Here is a 20,027-nt window from a genome sequence, read left to right as displayed (position 1 = left end):
GTAACAGCAAATACTTGTTCAGTTTTTGCTTATCTGTGCATGAGTCTTTGGTTCTGATCTGTGTGGAAAAAAATGAATTTATCAATATAATTGTCTCTATATAGTCTGCAGCATTGTGGTCTTGTGCAACTAATGATGTAACGGATGAAGTAATTTTCTAATGTCAGGAAATATAATAAGTAGACATTACCTGTTTTCTACTTTTGAATTAGAATGACAGTAATTTTTTCTGTAGATTTATTGTTCTAGGCCAAAAAAAAAAACAGTAATTCTTTATGTGCAGACCTGTTACATGTTTTGGATTGTAGGAGTATTCCTGCATATGTAGGAGTATGCTATAAAATGAATCTTCCATTTTTAATAACCTTTATATGTCTTTTTAACTTAAACGCTATTTAGCTATAAGTTAAGTCTGTGTGCTTCCTAGTTGTCAAGGAAACAATAACCTCAATGATCACTCTAATGAAAAAAAGATGTATCTCATTTCTTTAAACACAAAACTGCATTTGCTTTAAAGGTGCTGTATGGTATTCTAGGTAACCACCTTGGAACCCTTAACCTTTTTTCTGCTGAATTAGATTGATGTTTGATTTAGAAAACTAAGAAGGGCCCTTCACAAGTTTTCAGGCAATCCATGTAGAGTGCCATTTCATTTTTGTCACCACCCTGCCTTAACTGCTCCTCTTTATATGAGGAATAGATTTGGCAGTTCAGTCATAGGTATTTGTTTAATAAGCTATTCAGCTCATTTTTTAAAAATGAGTTTTGTGCATGCATACGGTATCAGATACTGACTTTATTCTTAATGCAACAGTGATTCAGGCTATGCTGTGTTAACTTTTGCATTTTTTCTGGTGTGTGTGTGGAAGGTATTACAGCCACAAACTATCAAAGCCCATCAGAAAATGCCCATGAAGGAGGCACAGTGATTGAAAATTGTGATGGGTCATCTCCAGATGCCATGAGTGCTGCTTCAGAGAATGCCCATGAGACTAGTGAAGAAATGGTAATACTGTTGAATTCCATTAGAATACATGGTTCAGTAAATTAAAGATGAAAATAGAGGAAAAATGAATACTTTCTGAAGGGATTTTCAAGTAGTTTGGGGAGGTTTTGTTAGTGCATTATGTAGGCCTGTAGATCTGGTGCAATTAAGTACAAATGAAGATTATAGTCCAAGTTCTGCTGAGCATTCTCTATCCTTGTTATCTCCTCTGTAGCTACCATTAATAAATGGCAGTAGCTATTCCAATTGAAAATGCCAGAAAATCTTTCTGGTTTAGTACACAGCAATATTTTCTTCTATCATTGTGTTCTTTTATGCTCTTAAGTATTGAATATGGTATTTTTAAGCTTTTTTCACACTGAGTATAGATTAACCATTATAACTCAAAAGCCTCCTCTTAGGTGGAGACGTTTCCTCAGCAAGTGTAACATTCTGTAGTAGTTGCAAAGAGGAGCTTGCCAGTGGTCCTCCTGGCTCAGATGAGAGATGCTTTTTGTCCAGAATTATGTCGAGACAATGGCCACTATTTAGTGAGGACTGTAAGAACAGGGGATATAGGGAAATATCTTCTTCCTGAGACATCGTGCAAGCACCACCTTTTTTTTGTTTGCTTATCTGCTTACTCCTTCCTGGTCTTTACACTAATCAGTATTTCTTCAGTTAAATTCTTATATCAGTTGAGATCGTGAACCAGAAACCCAGGGATGCATGGGTCAAATGAAATGGAGTGAATTTCATTTTCATTTAAAAATAAAAACAAATGAAAAGAAACATAGCTCATTTAAGTGATTAGTTCCTTCCAAATAAGCTCTCGTTCACTTGTGCGTATGAGTAATATGGAGAGTACTAAGTTCATGCAGCTTGTTACACAAATATATGCTGGCATGTTTGTTCTACGTGCAGAATGCACCAGGAAAAAAAACAAAATGGAGACCAGATTTGTAGTAATGATGATGATGGATGGATGTATCCCAATACCAAAGCTGACTTTTGAAACTAGCTTCTACTTTTTTCAAAAGACACTGCGAATAGAGGAAGAAGGATTGACTACTGAGCAGATGGCTGAAGTTTTGTATTCTGTGTTGATTCTTTATCTTGGCTGGATTCAGCACTGAAAATGCTTGGTTGTGCTTATGATATGCAGGAAGTTCAGTGCATCCTTAAAAAATGTTGGGTATGACGCAGGCCATGTATCAAGAGTGGGGAAAGTCTGTCTCAGGACTTTTCTGTCCAGTTCTGAATTGTTATGGTGGGTTATGACTACAAGACTCTTGTCTGAGCAGACAATTGAACCAACCTGTTGTCAATCCAATGGGTGCAAAAAGAAGAGGAAATGAGAAAAATTTCTGTTACTCTTCTGAGCAAGAGTTATGGATATAAAGACTCTTCTTTTTGAGAGAGGGCAGAAAGTTTTAGGCAACTTCATAGGCAATAAACAATATAAATTCAATTTAAAATCTTGTTTTTTATCTTATTTTTTGTTGACAGATGTCTGTTGTGGTTTTCCAAATATTTGGTGTTAACGGTGAAATTGACATCAGAGGGGAAGACACAGAAATATGCCTTCAGGTCAACCAAGTGATACCAAATCAACTTGGAAACATCAGTGTTCGACATTATCTTTGCAACAGGACTGTGGGTAAGAACTAACAGTGAGATCTTAATTAAAAAAAAAAAAAAAAAAAAAAAAAACCCACATTTATTGTATTGAATTCTCTTGATTAATTTGTTTTTTTTAAGCTCATCTAAGTTGCATTACATTTTGTTATTGTTTCATCAAGATAGAGTCCTGTTACTGCTCTAATGATGCTTTGCCTAACTGTACCTTGTCTTGAAAGACTGTTTCTGAATACAGTTTATTCTTTTCTCCAAAATGCTTTCTGTGTGTTAAATTAAAGCCCACAGATTAAGCTAATTTATAATTTATGATTTAAGAAAAGTAAAAACTGACTCTTTACCAGGAAAGATTGCCACTGTGATGGCCTTTTTTTCCTTTCTATTTTTTTTTTCCTAAATCTTGATGCAAATGTAGTTTCATGCCATGTGTTGGCGCAACTAGATCAACCAGTGTATTAAGTGAGAGCTGTTCTTGGGTGTGGATCCATGTACATTCTCTGCCAGAAAACATAGTTCACATACTATGAGGTTTTTTTCTTGGCTTGCTGTATTGGCATGCCACTTTGTCACAGTTTGTTTTCCTCCCCTTTGCCAGCCTTGTACACAGATCGCTGGATGCCAGCAATAGGGTTTTGGGGGTGGATCCCCAGTGCACCTGCCTTCTGCTTCTGGTTCATTTCCTTTCATGAGAAAAAGTTACAGCAATGCTTGACTGCCATTTATTTCCAGCTTTTCAGCAATATGGATTTTCTTCAGGAGGCTTGGTGATGCAGCCTGTGATGTCTTAGCTAATACAAAACAAACAAAAAATGTACTGGTAACCTGAGCAGCTGTTGCATGATGTTGCAATTGAGTTCTTGCATCTGAAGACGAGAGGGTGGTCCAGCAGGGGAGGATTTTTGTCTGGCTGTCGGTTCATGCATCAGCAGACAGCTTTGGTTCTCTGTCATGTCGTTATGAAAGCAAGAGGAAAGTAATTTATGAAAGTAAATAGAAAAAACAACAACAACAAAAAAGCAACCACAACATGTGCTACAGCTTTTTTTAGCTCTAATCCAGACAGACGGGATTTAGGTATTAAAGTCCTTAAATATTCCTGAGAGGAAGAGAAACACTCTAGAGCAGAGACTGTACACTTGGCTTTGTTGAATCTCAAGAGGTTCTCCTGGGCCCACCTCTCAAGGCTGGAATTTGACCAAGCAGAATGTCAGTGTGACTTATGAAATAATTGTCTGGTTTTCTACAGTTTTGGTCTGTACTGCTCCTGGTTTAGAGTATCAAAAACCTGAATCTTTAGGCACTGACACTGTGAGTGGTTACTATAGCATTACAGGAGCAATTAACAGTGTGCCAACTATGCCTTTTCAAAATATGCTCACGTAGTGCAAACATCTTTTCTTTGACAGGCAGCCTAAGTGTGTCTGTAGAGACATGATGTATCAAAAAGCTTGTGTCTCATGAATGTAATGTGATCAGCAGAGGCATCTTGGAATTTTAACCAGAATTTATTTCAGAAGGAACACTAATTCTGTGAAGTATCTTTTTGTTTGTTTGTTTCATTTGGAGGTGTGCAGAATAAGCATTAAAGCATTACTGAATACATTTTCTTTTTTTTTTTTTCCTTCCTAAGTAAGACATCACATGTACTGCTAATAGCAAAGTGTGCAATGTTTTAAACTGTGTAGGAATCTGTGACCAAGAAGCAATGTAGCTAACTTGCAACTCACCAGCATACCAGTTTCTTTGATTGTTTTTGTAATGCTTGCCAGATAATTCAGAGTAGGTTATTTCTGAAAGAGAGGGGTAAAGGGTAACAAATATGATATGTTTTATGACTTAATGTTAGTACACAGCAAAGCAGTCACCACAGGAAACCATAAGATCACAGGATAATTGCCTTCGTTCCTTACCTTCAGTTTCAGCTTGGGCTGTTGTCTCTCAACTAAGAACCACTGTGAAGATCCTGGCTCAGTCTTTCTTGTAACCTCATCCTAGGTATTGGAAGACTGCTTGTAGATGTCCCCTAAGCCATCTCTTCAGCTTTACTATAATTGCTCATATTTACACAACCAGAAATGAAGAAGGGGAGATTTCAACAAACTGCATGTCAGTAATGTGGGGAGAGCATAAAGAACAGGATAAAACAGGCTTGCCAATGTGACTCCCATCTACAAGAAGGGCCATAAGGAGGATCTGGGGGACTACAGGCCTGTCCGCCTGACCTCAGTACCAGGGAAAGTTATGGAGCAAATCATCTTTGGTGAGATCACACAGCTCGTGTGTGGCGTCCAGGGGATCAGGCGCAGCCAGCACGGGTTCATGAAAGGCAGGTCGTGCTTGACCAACCTCACCTCCTTCTACGACTGGGTGACCACCCTGGTAGATGAGGGAAAGGCTGCTGAGTCTAGTCTACCTGGACTTCAGCAGAGCCTTTGACGTGACCTCCCACAGTTTTCTCCTGGGGAAACTGGTGCCCGTGGCCTGGACAGGCATACCCTTCTTTGGGTAAGGAGCTGGCTAGAAGGCTGTGCCCAACAGGTAGTGGTTAATGGAGGTAAGTCCAGCTGGCGACAAGTGGTTACAAGTGGTGTCCCCAGGGATCGGTACTGGGGCCCATCTTGTTTGATACCTTTACGGATGACCTAAATGAGAGGATTGAGTGCACCCTCAGGAAGTTTGCAGATGACACCAAGCTGGGAGGTGGTGTCGATCTGCCTGAGGGTAGGGAGGCTCTTCAGAGAGATCTAGATAAGCTGGATCACTGGGCTGATGTGAATGGGATGAGGTTCAACAAGGCCAGGTGCCAGGTCCTGCACTTTGGCCACAACAACCCCATGCAGTGCTATAGGCTTGGGGATGAGTGGCTGGATGACTGTGAAGAGGAAAGGGACCTGGGGGTGTTGGTTGATGCTCGGCTGAACATGAGCCAACAGTGTGCTCAGGTGGCCAAGAGGGCCAATACCCTTGAGGTATTTATTTCTGGTGGTGAACCCTCTTTTTCTGAGGGATATTGGACTTACTTTCTCAATATCTCATTGCCTTAAGTCTTTTATTTAATTTCTAGAACTGTTCAGTTGAATGTTGCAATTGTCCTTACTGGTTATGTCCTTACTGAATCTAACAAGAGAATGCCAGTTCTCTTAAAGTTCAAATCTACTGCTACAAATGATAGAACAACATATAGTTACATTCTCTATCTTGATTGCTGTTTATGTTCCTGCACAGCGAGTAATTTGCTGTGTCAGGAAATTCTACCTTTCTAAGAGAATACCTGCTTTCCTGAGAGTATGAACTGACTTGCAAGTTTTTCTGAATTAAAATTGAAGGAGTTGGTGGAAAAGTATGAAAACAATTGCTTTTTGATTGTCAGGACATTGAGAAAATGCATATCTTTTGTGTACAATAGTACTTATATATTGTCTCGTTTGTCACAGTGAAATACAAGGACTTGTAATATACTGAAAATTTTGTACTTCTAGGTACAGTCTGAATTTAGTATATATGTGCAGTTCTGCATTATCCTGAGTAATACTTCCCAAGTACTTTTGGAAAACTATTTGGACAATGTAGATGGAAATAATTGAACCATAATTGCTTTTTGTACATTGCAAAATTTTAATGCAAATTTGTTTTCCTTCTGCAACAGGTTCTGATTGTAAAGCTGTGGCTGGACCAGTTAAACCGTCACCTGAGATTAGTCTGAGATGGGAAAGTGGGCCTAGTGCCATCATGCATTCTCTGCTGGCTGTTAAAAATGGTTTTCTTCAGTGTCACGTTGAGAACTTCAGTGCTGAATTTCTAACGTCTTCCCTCACAAACATTCAGCATTTTCTAGAAGATGAAGCTGTTGCAGAAGTGATGCCTATGAAGATAAAAGTTTCTAATGCAATGATTAATTTAAAAGTATGTTAACAAAGAGCTACTTAACTGCTTTAAGGAAATTGTGTTTTCATTTCTTTGATAATAACTTGGTAATCTGGATATAGTTAACTTCAAAGAAACTGCTATCGTGCTTTGTAATGTCTTTGGATAATACTGAAACAATTTAAAAATCCATAGATTTGGTTAACTCTGATATTCCCAGAGAGGAATTCTCTGCAAGACCAAGCTATTTACATAAATCAGTATTTGTTATTTTTTAAAACATCCTCTCCTAGCCACTTTTGTAGAGTGACAAAGTTTTGGTGTATACAGGTAAGGTATTCAGTATTTCTAAAAGTACTGTGGGATTGTTTTCATTTTTTTGTTTTTAAACTAGGCTTTTTTGATTAGCAAAGTAATGGTATTTTAATTATAAAACTGTTTTTTGAGGTTAACTTTTTCTTCTTCTTTAAAGGACAGTTTTCATAATGAAAGTTCAGTTCAAAATAAGGAAAAAATAACAAGAATTCCAGTTCAAACCTCTTGAGTGCTGTTTCTCCAAACTCAGATTTTCAGGTTCTGCCCTACCTAGAAACAGTTACTAAATGCAGCTCTTCTCACCACTTCAGCTTAAAATAGTAAGGCTAAGAGGACAGTGCTACTCAAGTCTCCTCGAAGACATTCTTTCAGACACCGAAATGAAGTGGTGAGTTCTGTGCTGCAGAACCATTGGATGCAAAAATGAGGGCAGTTAACAACAATAATAAAAAAAAAAAATCATTGTAACATTTCTTTGGAAATTAATAATTGCGCACGCAAATGATGAACGCAGTGAGAACTGAAATAGGTCAAATTCTGCATCTGAGCTAAGGCCTTGTTTCTGTTAAGATCGTTCTTGACCAGAATGTCATCTATTGCCTCCACAGTGTTCTGCTCAGACTTGAATATCAGACTGCATCAGTGTTCCCTCTCTCCTTTGTGTAGCTTCTTCATCCCCTGAGGATCCGTAGGCACTCCTTCAGGGCTATTTCTACAACAGAAGTAGTGCAAGGACACTTGTTAAGAATGGTTCTGTTCCCCAGATTCCAATGCATCACAAATGTGAATACTGAAGTGGAAAAAGAAAATTTTTAACATACAGTCACCTGTATGTGAAAATCAGGGTTGTGCTGGCTTATTGGCAGCACAACCCTGCCAATAAAAGCAGGCTTAGGCAAATGGTTCTTAAGAAAATGGCTGTTTGAGGTTGGGAATATACACCAATAAACTGGCAATAAGATTCTGCTTGGAAGTGTAAGTACTCAAGTTCTTGCTCAGCAGTGCATACATCACAGTGAAGTTGCTTGTGATGGCTGACCAGTGACAGATTTGGCATACAGATTGTTCATTTTTGTATCACTGTTGGTAACAGAGAGCAGGAGAGCATGGTTTAACCTTATACCTCATCATCTGTTCAGTGCTGCGTGTATTCTTCTGAACGAGACTTGTTGCAGGATGTTTTGTGGGGACAAAAAAAACCTTCCTCAAACTCCTGATTTGTTTTTGTACTTTCTGCTGCCATCTTAGTGATGTTCAAGAAACGTTGACAGTAACGCTTCGTCCAATTTTGTGTTAATGATAATATGTATGATTTTTCTGCATCAACTTGCTTGACAGGGATAATGAACTATAAAGATTTCCTGGAGGAACCCCAAAGGAAATAATTAGTGACGTTTTCCTTCCGCTTGGTACAATAATGAGCTGAATTGCAGTTGGCATCAAACCAAACTAAATTCTAAAAAGATGAGGTTCTGTCAAGAATGGTAGCTGTGCCACTGAATCTTCAAATAGGTCAGGGGAAAATCAGATACTATATAGTGTGGGCTTCTTATCTTTGACTCTAAGAGCTCCTGAGCTAAGAAGTGTCTTCAGTTGGAATTAAATCTTATTGAAATGTCTGTGAAAATACTTTGAAGTATTTTAACCAAACTGCATATATATTGAGTTCAGCAGACTTACTTGAGAGATAAATTTAGGCCTTAAATATGATCCACGGGAAAATCAAAAAAAAGAAAAAAAAAGAAAAAAAAAGAAAGCAGAAGTATAGTGGAAATCCCATTAGAAAATTCTGCTCCCTTTCAAGTTTCATTAAAGAAACTTAAGTTTAATTTAACATCTTTACAATTTTGATTTCCTGGTGAACGCATTTTTGGATACTTGTATTTTTCAGGATGATAGTCCACGTGAAAATCTCAAAGCGTGTGAGCTAGTACCCATAAAACTGCATATTGACATACTTTGGATAGAACGAAATGATGATGGCTCTTTCTTCATTAGAGGTTTGTATCTTCCTGCCACTGGTTAACGCAGTATTATAATCCAGTTATTACTGATTCCATGTTTGTATTTGTTTAGACACATATCTAATAATGAAAAGGTAACTGGTGGTTAATTTATGTCAGTAGTGCTGCAGTAGAATTCTAAGTGTAGTCACACAGCAGAAATACTCCTTTTTGAGTGGCCTATGGTTAGTGGTACCAACCTGCAGCTGAATCTGTCTGTGAGGAATATGCATAAAACACTCTCAGGGCTTGTTTCATTAATGCACATCACTTCATGAGATGCCTGAGATTCCTTCCTTGAAGGAAGTTGCATTTCTTTACAGTTCAGCAAGATAGCTACCTGCATGCTTTATGTTGATTTTTTCTTTTTATGATTTGCAGATAGCAGATAATCATTTGTTCTACAATATGTGCGATTTGAGAAATGCACTAAGTTATTTTAAATGGTGCATTTTATGGTTGCATCCTGGTTATAACGACTAGGTTTGTGCTGAGACTTGCATTTCAAATAGGGATTTAACTTTGTACCTTTTATGAAAGGTTTATAATGTATTAATTTTCTTTCCTACATATATAGGCAAATACTAAATACTGATAACTGCTGTCTTTTACAAATAGGTCAGAATATCATAGTAATTTGGTCCTTCCCTTTACTCAAAGCAGGGGCAGATTTTGGCCATCTTCAGATATTAGACATGGGAGGAAGGAGTAATTTAAAGAGAGGATTTAGAAGGATGAAAAAAAATATTGGAATATAAAGACAAATGCCCTCATTTAACACTTAGCGTACAGCAGTTTGTTTTAATAGATCATAGAATGGCTCTGGTTGGGAGGGGCCTCAAGGATCATCAAGCTCCCTGTAGCATGCAGGGCCACCAACCTCCATATCTAATACTAGACCAGGCTGCCCAGGGCCCCATCCAACCTGATGTTATCATGCACTCCAGTTAGAAAGTTTCCTTAATAGCGAGCCATTTAAGTTATTTTCTAATTTAAAATCTTCATCTTGCAGGTTTATCCAAGTATCTTTAAACTTAAATGCAGACCTCAGATCTGATTTGGACCTGCAGACATTCCTGCAGTGGCAATATTAATAGTTCTCAAACTTGTGCTCTCCTCTCCCCCATTTTAATGCATGTTCCAGGCTTCTGATAATGAAGATCTGAAATACAGTTATTCAGATATGCTTTTTCCATTGGCAAGCTCTGTTGTCTTTGTATAGATAATTACTCAGAATGCATTCTCTATAGTGATGATAGCACTCAGTATAAAAATGTGATGATTTTCTTGGAGCTAGAATTTGTGTGTTGTGTCTTCTTACACCTCCTCTCCTTTTTTTTTTTTTTTTTTTAATTCCTTCAAAAGAGTATTTGGCTTATATTTCAGTTTCGTTTCAATTTTTATATTTAATTTTGGAAGGTAAATATGAACATGCCTGATATTAAAACTGTATTTGTTGAAGTGGCTTTTGTTTACTGCTGCTGCTGATTAAGTTTTATTAAAAAAAAAAAAAAAAGAAAAAACATAAATGTGAACACTACACTCAAGCATCTTTCTGTGATACAGACAATCAAAGAGTAAACGATGGGTCGAAGATGAAGAATTCAAGTAGTGCACTGCAGCAAGCAGCAAGACCTGCAGGACATAAAACACAGGACCAAGCTACGCAGACTACTTGTGAAATTCCTAGCCCAGTTAAATCAAACAGAGATTCAGCTGACTTCATAAAAAATGAGGTAGTAAGTATTCTTTTTTTTTCCCCCCTTTATTTCCCCTTCCCTCAAAGTTGCTACAGTCATCAGAATTGTTAGATTATTTGAGAGTGAGCTGAGGGTTTACTTCTGTTTAGAAATCTGTTTGGGTTGGAAAGTAGAAATTGCAGATAATATAGCATGGCTCAGTATGTAAGCATGCAAAATAAATTTAATACTGCTATCTAAACAGAGTGGTAGCATATTGCAGAGCAGTCTTTCCCTCTATATCAGATGGAGTTTCATGAGGGAGAAAGTCACAAACTATGTAATACTCCTGTCTTCCTTTTCCCCACCTCCCCATCTTCTGTATAGCACAGCTATCAAAGGCGAAGGACTAGATGCCTGAGTCAGGTTGTTATTAACCTCTCAGTCGTATCTGGATATTGAATTGATGGTGAAAAAGTTCACACATCAGTTTAGCTTTCTTTCTCCTCTGGATAAGAATCCATTCTTAGACCTCAGAATGTAGTGTTACTTCATTCTGCTGCAGGATGGAAATGGCATAACTGAAACATGGAATCTAGGGATCTTGCAACAATTCTTTCCATTTTCTGCCATCATTAACTGGGAATTGGTCACTGACCTCAACAGACCATCCCCAAACAATGGGTATGACTACCAGTGTATGTCATTTTAGAAGTTACTGTCACGGATAATGTTGAGAGTATGCAGAAATGCCAATAACATGTTTTTCTAACCCAACTGTTTCAGCTTGTTGAAGAAAACGAATGTCTCAAACAGGAACTGGCCAAAGCTAAAGCAGCTCTTGCTGAAGTCCAAATGGAGAAAGATGCCCTGCTTCATCGTATAAAGAAGATGAATGTTGATCATCAGTAGGACAGTGTTCTGTTGGTGCGAGGCATTGCCAGAACTTCAGGTGACTGCAACATCTGAAGAACTGTTGGTGAATTGCTGGAAGACATGGTTTTTGGTTGTTTTTTTTTGTTTTTTGGTCACGAACAAAAGTTTTCTCATCACAAACAGAATGTTTTTGAAATAGTTACTATTCTGAAAATGTCATTAGATACTGTAACTTTTTTCAGCCCATTTTAAACTGAAATGACTGGAGAAATCAGTTTATACCATACTTTATTAATTTACTGAAGAAAAGAATCATATCAGCTACTTTCAATATTATTAAAGGAGATGTTATTTTTAAAACACTTGGGATTTTTTTGAAAACTGGATGGCTCAGCAATGAAAGAAGGTGCCCAGTTGCTTAACTGAGTAAAGCGCACCATGCCTCGTTAACAAACTGTACCTCTGTTTGTTAAGATTATGTTCTAGTATTACTAGACAGTTTCTATATAGGAGGTTACATTTGCACTATGATATGTTAGATCCCCTAGAATAGTATAGTACTGAAAATTAAAATAGCCCTAAACTGGCCCTAAATTCTATGTAATTTGCCCAGAGAGGATTTTAAGAATAATCCTCTGGTGCTATAGAGTTCTATGTACCCTTTCCACACATGCTCCTGAAATACCACAGTAAATGCTGGAGAATGTAAGTTAGAGGGCACTACTGGAGTTTATTCCAGCACGAAAGCCCACAGCATCTGTACAGCTGGTCTAATTTAGACATTCACACACATGCTTTTCTCTCTCTGTGATGAGGAGATAGCCCTGCAGAAGGATCCAGCAGTTTGTGAAAGGTGATCTTTCAGCCATTTTGCATCTATGTCTGATTCTGTGAACTTTATCAGACATGCCCGAGGCTTTGGTCCAGTGTATTTAAATATGTAAGGTCAGTGCTTGTGGGGGGCGGGAGGGAAATTCCTACAGGGATTCATTAATTGTATATTGCTTTTTTGATTATAAATATATATATATACACATATATATTAAAAAGCTTTAGAGAAACATTTAATTACCCTATAAAATTGTGAGATTACATGAGATGTAATTATGCAATTTAAACCATGGGTGATTTGTACAAATTAATCAATTTTCAGCTAAAAACTGGTACGAATGAATAAAAAAGCACAATGCTGTGAAACAGATTATCAGTGTGCTTCTGAACAGTGTTGGAAACAACATCAAATAAATGCATACCTGTAAGAGACTGTTTTTGCTAGAAGTGAAAAGGACTGAATAATTTAACTGGTGACCTTGAATCTGACAACTAGAATCTTTTATTTACTACCATGAATTGTTTCTGCTCCATGGGATGTCTGGGGGATATTTTGTTTGTAGATACGCAGATAAATGTAGATATATCTCAAAAAGTATTTAGTACCCCATGGTTTGACTTTGTGTATTCAGGCTATCAAACTGGTTTAAATTAAACTGCTTTTCATTAAAACTTTTTGGAGGACACTGAATTTTCACTGCTGTAAAAAGTTATTGAAAGTGTGTAATTTTAATCAAGGGCTCTATGGAAGAACTGGTTCAGGCACTATTTTAAAGCCTGCCTCTCAAAACCCGGAACTCCCTTTAACACCCATGGAAATTTTTATCTTATTCTAAATAAGGTGAACAAAAATGTGCATGACAGTTTCTAATACAGAAACTTAAGATGTGTATTTCAAATAGGTATTTAAGAAATCACAGTGTTAAATGTGGGTAGCCCAGTTTGCACAGATACCATGTTAGAGTCAGGGGAGGAGTTCTCAACTGGTTGAGTTCTGATTGGTACACTCAGAGTTGGTAATTCTAACTCAGCTTACCCCTGCTAAGATCTAGTTAGAATTATTCTAAGGAAAGGAATGTGTAGAATGGTTGGCAGCATGATGCTGGAATAATATGTTGAGACTTGTTTAATTTTTAAACAGAAATAGCAATATCAGATATTTCTTCCTTGTTACTGCACAAGCTGACGCCTGTTTCTGTTAGCAAAAAGGAAAACCAAAAAACCCAGCCCAAACAAAGCGGCTCTTCCCAGTGCAGATACAGAAATTCTGTTTCATCTTTTTGCTTTTCATTACGACTGAATGCATTTCTTTTCAGGACAGTTTTGTAATAATGAGCAGACCATTCAGAAGTGTGTGCTTGGTGGTGGGCTTCACATTACTGAGAGTGGTGGTACTGTGTCACTCTGACATTGTAAAAGTAACAAGAGAGAGGGTTTTTTTTTGTGTTTGAAAGTACATAGTTAAATGAAACCTTAATAGGTAATCCTAAAAATAGTAAATAAAGGCCTCAGATCAAATAAAAAGGCTTAATTTGTTCTCAGGGCTCTGCTAATACTCATAACCTCCTTAAATCCTATGTATGAAATGTGTATCATCCATAAAGTCTCTTGAATGAATCGCAGCCTTTTATTCTGCAAAGAACTAAACCGAACGGTTAAGAGAACTTCAGTGCATGCAGAAGACTGACTCCAGAAAGCTTGCAAGCAAACTGATACCAAGTTTTATTTTACATTTTCTCTGGAAATTTAAACCAGTCTACCCATTAGCTTAACGCTCATCTGGCTTGTTTAGAAATACTGTTCCAGTGTCTAGTACAGTGTCAGACTGGCTGACATTGAGGAGCCTATGCCCTTTCTCAAGCAACGTCATTGAAACATTTGGCATGCATTGTTTCAGTTCTCACAGTAACTTAACAACAAGCACCAGTTTTAAATCAAAATTATACAGCCTTACAGAATTACTTCTAAAAGGTCTGTTGAAGAGATAGAGTTGTGTAGATCCTGGCTGCTCTCTAATGTGTCCATGTCCCTGTCCCTGCTTAATGACAGAGACTATTCCAGTCCTTGGATTACATATACCATGACCTTTGGCAGAGGGAAGGGTGGTGCTGGCTGGGAAGGAGCTGCCTTCTTGGCCTGCCTGCATCTGTTCTCCCTGTCTGTTCAGTTGTAAGCAGGCTCCTCTAGGAATGGACTTTGAGTCTTAAGCTGGAATCATATTTGATCTCTAAAGCTGAACTGCTAGCTACAGAACATTTCCTAACCCTGACATGGTGATGGTTGCCTTTATTCGTACGAAACATACAGGGAACTTGATAATAAAAATTTCTATCTAGAATCCACACTTCCAGAAGTACAAAAATGTAATGATATACTGCAGAAGTGAACAGCTCAAAGTGAGCGGATGAGTCTTTGGGTGAGTAAAAAGAATCCATTTTCTATTAAAAAAAAAAAAAAAAAAAAAAGTGCTTGTATTGGTGTAGTTCTGAAAGCATTTGTACAAAGATCAGGTTAATCACTAGAAGGTGGTGTCAGGAAAACATAGGGAAAGGTTACCAGCAGCAACCACTTGCTGGAAGAACAAAGCTCTGTTTCTCAATCATCTTAAGAAAAAGCTTCAGTCTTAAGGTTAAATGGAAAATATGAGTTGTGTAGTTACAGTTCTTACAGTGTACTTCAGCATTCTTATGGGAAAAAAAAATCTTACAATTCTATCATTATTTTCTCTTTGAAATTTAAATGAGTTAAAATTGATGGTCTCCTCTCACCTACTGCCACTTCAGTTAAATAATTATGTTTTTTTTACAAGCTTCAAGCAGTTTAAACTCATTTTAATGAGTGTAAGCAAGGATTAGGCATTTTATCTTTAAATTGCCTAGCTACTAATTAAAATATTTGCTTATTGGCTAATGTGGATTTTGGATATGAAAAAACAGACCAATTTTACAAAAGAGCTATTTTTGAAACACCAACGTGAGAATTTAAAAAGACTTTTTGCAATTTGCAGCTTCTCACATACTGTAAAGCAGCTTTCAAGTACGTTGCGTGGCTTTGCTAGCTGAAGCAGACTGCAGGAGTGAGTCTTCAAAACAACAACAGAATGCCCTTCATAGCCTCTGCTCTTACACAGAATAAGGTGAACATTCTGCACTTCAAGGAAAGAACTCACATGTTGTCAGCTACTTAAATGGGTAAACGCTGTTAACTTTGATAAAAGGTCATTTTAGTTTTATCCGTCTTTGCCCAAGCCAAGACTAACCAGTTACATGGAAGTATCTCCATTTTGTTACTTCTTCATTATCCATTGCCTTTCTGTTGCCTTTTCATTCTAACATGAGAAGTGGACTGTATGCATTTCTTAAAGCTTTTTTCCCTGTAGTTTAAGTGTTGACTGTTAGACTATCTAAGATTTTCTGAGGCAAAATTTTAGACATAAAAATAAGTTGCATCGCAGCTCAGTAAGGGACCACTGAAAATGCTGACTGCCTTCTAAAGTGTATGAATTAAGGGCTGCTGCTGTATATCCTGTGAGATTAAGCTGGTTACTACTAGAGTATGACTGAAACCACTGTGATTTGATTTGAGTTAGATGATTGGCAATACCTCAAATATTTGACCGACGTGAGCTCAGTTGAGCGTTGCAGAAGTGATAGTGTGAGCCAGCAAGTGCTAAGTAAGAAATGAGCCTCCAAACAGCCCATCTGCAGAACAAATTTGGATCACTCCTGACCTCAACAAACCATTACCATGGAAGGTGCAACTGTCATAAATGTCACGGTGTAATTGCATTGTATGAGTAATTAGTGCAGGTTTTCAGCATGAAAAATACTTGTGCGGTAAGAATTGTCATATTCAATTGTATGATGATCACTGCTTTTTACTGATAAGAAGAATGGTGTTGAACAGCTCTCAGAATTCCGAATTTTTCATTCCTTCTTTTAAACACAAATAAAACTCGGTGAGCAGGACTGTCCTCTAACTCACCTCTCTACCACTAGATGGCAGTCCAAGAAGTCACTTCAGCTCCGTCTCTTTCCTGACCACTCTGCTTTGATTGCCGACTCACAAACAGCCTCATTAAACGAGATGTCAATATTTGTAGTTGAAGTTCCTATAAACTTTTGGCTATTAACTTCATACTGTGATTTTAAGACAGGTTTTATTTCACTTCCAATTTAGATAGCTTATCTTTTTTTTTCTACCGTCTTCCTTATGGCATATTCTGTTTTCTTCTTTAGATAAAACGTGAAGTGCCTGAACATTTAACACTTTGCCTTCTACAGTAAAATGTTTATCATGTTTGTAGGACTAGATTATCTTGGAGATCCTTTCTAACCTGCATGATTCTGTTTGTAGCACTTTATGATTATCTTTTAAAATAGAATGTTTGGGTTTTTTTTTTTCTAGTTTTCCTCAGATTCTGTAGATGAACAACTCCACCTTGATATCATCCATTTATTTGTTCAATTATCTTGCTAGCTAGAAAAAAAACGTACTCATTTTTAGAAAAAGGAATATACACAGAGGTTTTCTGCATTTGGGGAACAACCATATTTAATCCCTTACCCACCTTTGCCAGATGGTGTAGTGGAAATGCTAAGGCATGGCTTGAAGCAGTGATTGAGCACCTGGTGGGAAGGCAGGGACAACCCAAGGGAGCTCAGGTCCATGCAGTGCACCTCAGGGACCAGATCCTGGCTGCACCCCTTCCAAGACTCAGCTAAAGGTTGGCAGTGGAGGCAAGGGTATTTCATTTGGAGATCCCTGCTTACCTAAGGACATTACAGGCCTTCTGAAGGTGAGCAGCTTCTTTCCATTATTTCTGTGCCCACTGTTGTGTCTGAGCAGATACTCACTTGCTGTGGCCTGGCATCTTGCTGCTCTGTAGTCTTGTGCTTTCCATCGTGTTACAGATAGTGATGTAACAAGAGGGTTTATATTAATACTATAGAGTGTGATCTGGGTTGTGTCTTTTTATACCCTTCTCAGTTCTCCAAAAAACTTACAAGCAGGATGACTAAGCAAAGAGAAAAGCAATCTACATAAAATTACTGTAGGAATGGGGCTGTGTTATTTTTGTCATAGCTGGAGAAAATTACATAGCAAGCAGATGTCTCTTCATTCCACTGGAATCTTAATCTGTTCATTCTGCTTCGATTTTGATAATTTTATTTTAAGTAAGACCCTGCAATTAAGGATAGGTGTTATGGGAAGTTGTTTCTGAGGTGTCATCCTGCAGTGCCATTCAGGAGAACGCGCTGTAAAATTGAACAACATAGTGGACACCAACACAGTCACAGGTGCATGGCTGAACAGAACTTGGAGTAGAACTGAGGCAACTCTGGCCAAATTCAGCAGGAAAAATCCTGAAAAATCATTACACAGCAAATAATATTTATGTGCCAGAAAGCGCTCACCAACCAAAAAAACCCACAACCAACCCAATACATTAGCCTGCCTGGAAGCATAATAAAATGCCATTCCCAGCCTTTTATTACCTATACAGGAGAAACGCAAGAGTATGGTAAGTTTCAAGCAGCCATTGAGAAATTCTATAAAGCAGAATCAGCTGTTAGCTTTAATGTATCCAAAGCCATCCTAATTTACTGCCAGCTGGCAACATGCGGCTCTCCAGAAAAATTGCAACCTGTAAGTTTCCAACTCCCACTCATCTGAAGGCATAACTGAGAGAGTTCATGACCTGAATGGTAAAGCACTTAAGCCTTCTTCAGCACTTATGAGAAGCACTTCCAGCTTATACCACAGGAAAGTATTCCTTCAAAGTCATAACTTGAAGAAGATTTTAGAACTCTTTGAAATGGGACTCAGGAAAGTATTTCAGTAGGAACAGACAACACGGCTTCTTTTTTTCTTTGCAATTATGCAAAACGTGCCCACAGTTACTTCCTGTAAATCAGTGCTGACAAGAAAGCGCAGAGAAAACAATATTAGAACAAATTCTGAGTAACTTATGTAAGAAAACTTGTTCCTGTCTGGCTGAATAGTTAGCACTGTGATCATCTTTAAGCTTACAGGTGTTGCAGTCAAAAAGGGGAGGAAAAAAAAAAAGGCTTAGCCCAGCAGTAATTAATGATTTATAGACAGTAGCACCTTTTATTTCTGTGGTGACAGAGAATTCCTCATGGAGCAATACCATCATGCACATACTAGCTGGCTACTGATTGATAAGCACTGACATTAGAGTGTTACTGTCATAGTTTCCCACTTTGTGATGCTAATCACTTGGAAACTTACAATGCTAATCAGTATAACCTTCTTAAGGTGAGACTTGAGAGTAATAGGGGACTTCATCAGGTAGTTGCTTCTGAGACCTCATCCACAGCTTGGTCCTGAGATCCACCAGAAGTTGGCCAGCAGGGGAAGGGGAGACCATCAAGCAATGGAGGTGAAGTGTTCTCCCTGGTCAAGGACACTTCAGCTGACTTGAAATGACCTGAAGCAGCAAGTTCTTACAAAGGATGAGGCAGAGCTGCAACTCAGGCATACTCTGAGAACGGTGTACTTTTTCATTTCAAACTCATCCTGACAGAATAATCTTCCCTGTGAGAAATACGAAGTGATATTAAAGAAGATAAGTAGAAAACAACAATTTTTTTTTTATGAAAGGACATTTAAAAACCGCAAAAGAAAAATGTGTAAAAAAACCCCCATGCTGACTACTAAAACAGGTTGTGTGAGTGTTATGAAATGTACCAAAGGATTCAAATAGCTGGGATAGATGAACTGATGTAAAAGAAGTCCTACATGAAGAAAACCAAATTGATCTGACTTATGTGTTAAAGTTGAATTATTTCCTTGCTGAAATGGGGAGAGGGAAGTGGTGAGGGGGAACAAACTAGATCATAAACAGATTTCAGGTTAGTGCAGGTTCAGTACTCACTGGGATGCTGTTCAGAGGAGCAGTAATTTGATTAAATACTAACATCAGAATAAAGCTGAGCAGTACCACATTAAGCTGTTTCAATTTTACAATTGTTTTACGGTATCTTCTTCACCACCAAATGAAATATATGATGGACTAGTAGTGTCACAAGCTTACAAATCTGACATAGAGCTTATTTTCGAGAACTTACATGGTGCTTAACAGGTTCAGATGTGAATGGAGGGACAAAAACATAAAAAAAAAAACCCCAAAAACTCAGCACAGCAGTTATTTGATTTATATGACTTAATAAGTTTCTTACTTCAAGTTGTCTCCTTGCATTAAAATATTTTCATACATTATCTTTACTTCATATCTCCCATATAGGGACAAGCTGGGAGAGCTGGAGTTCTTCAGTCTGGAGAAGAGAGCTCCAGGGGAACCTTATAGTGGCCTTCCAGTATCTGAAAGGGGCCTACAGGAAAGCTGGAGCTGCCCTTTTGATACGGGCATGTAGCAACACGATGAGGGGAAATAGCTTTAAACTGGAAGAGGGTAGATTTAGACTGGATATCAATAAATTCTTTACTGTGAGAGTGGTGAGACACTGGAACAGGTTGTCCAGCAAGATTGTGAATGCTTCCACACTGGATGCATTCTCGGCCAGGCTGGATGGGGCTCTAGCAACCTGGAGAAGAAGGGAGGTGTGTCTGTCTGCCTGTAGCAGAGGGGTTGGAGTTAGATGATCTTAGAGTTCTCTTCAAATCAAACCATTCTATGATCTTTTTTTTGGAAGAGGGGGGGAGAATGTTGGAAGCCGGGATCTAAAAAGATTTGCTTTAAGTTGCTTTGATTTCTGTTATGGCTAATTATTTGATTAAAGAACACATTCCACTAATTGTTGCATATTTTTCTAGAATGATGTTGGTCTGTTTTCATATCCACAACAGAGT

General features: G+C 38.0%; 1 protein-coding gene across 5 annotated transcripts in view; it reads left to right on the top strand.

Annotated features, from left to right (window-relative positions):
- The window catches only part of UHRF1BP1L (UHRF1 binding protein 1 like), a 50,519-nt gene extending 38,991 nt beyond the window's left edge, over nt 1-11,528 (top strand). For 3 of the 5 annotated variants that reach the window (XM_042890196.1, XM_042890193.1, XM_042890197.1), the window contains exons 16-21: nt 870-1,006; nt 2,495-2,645; nt 6,270-6,526; nt 8,694-8,802; nt 10,372-10,544; nt 11,271-11,528. In XM_042890196.1, coding sequence (XP_042746130.1) covers nt 870-1,006; nt 2,495-2,645; nt 6,270-6,526; nt 8,694-8,802; nt 10,372-10,544; nt 11,271-11,396 — 953 coding nt within the window. In that variant the 3' untranslated portion in view covers nt 11,397-11,528. Of the gene's footprint in view, nt 1-869; nt 1,007-2,494; nt 2,646-6,269; nt 6,527-8,693; nt 8,803-10,371; nt 10,545-11,270 lie in introns of those variants that run through there. The other 2 variants (XM_042890195.1, XM_042890198.1) reach the window with 2 other exon arrangements.
- The last annotated feature ends 8,499 nt before the right edge of the window (nt 11,529-20,027 follow it).

This window comes from Lagopus leucura, unplaced genomic scaffold, assembly GCF_019238085.1.
Source record: "Lagopus leucura isolate 7727_CA_CO unplaced genomic scaffold, USGS_WTPT01 Super-Scaffold_100159, whole genome shotgun sequence".
In the NCBI taxonomy this organism is placed as follows: domain Eukaryota; kingdom Metazoa; phylum Chordata; class Aves; order Galliformes; family Phasianidae; genus Lagopus; species Lagopus leucura.
Note: the sequence above shows the minus strand (reverse complement) of the source record. Positions and strands in the feature narration are given on the sequence as shown.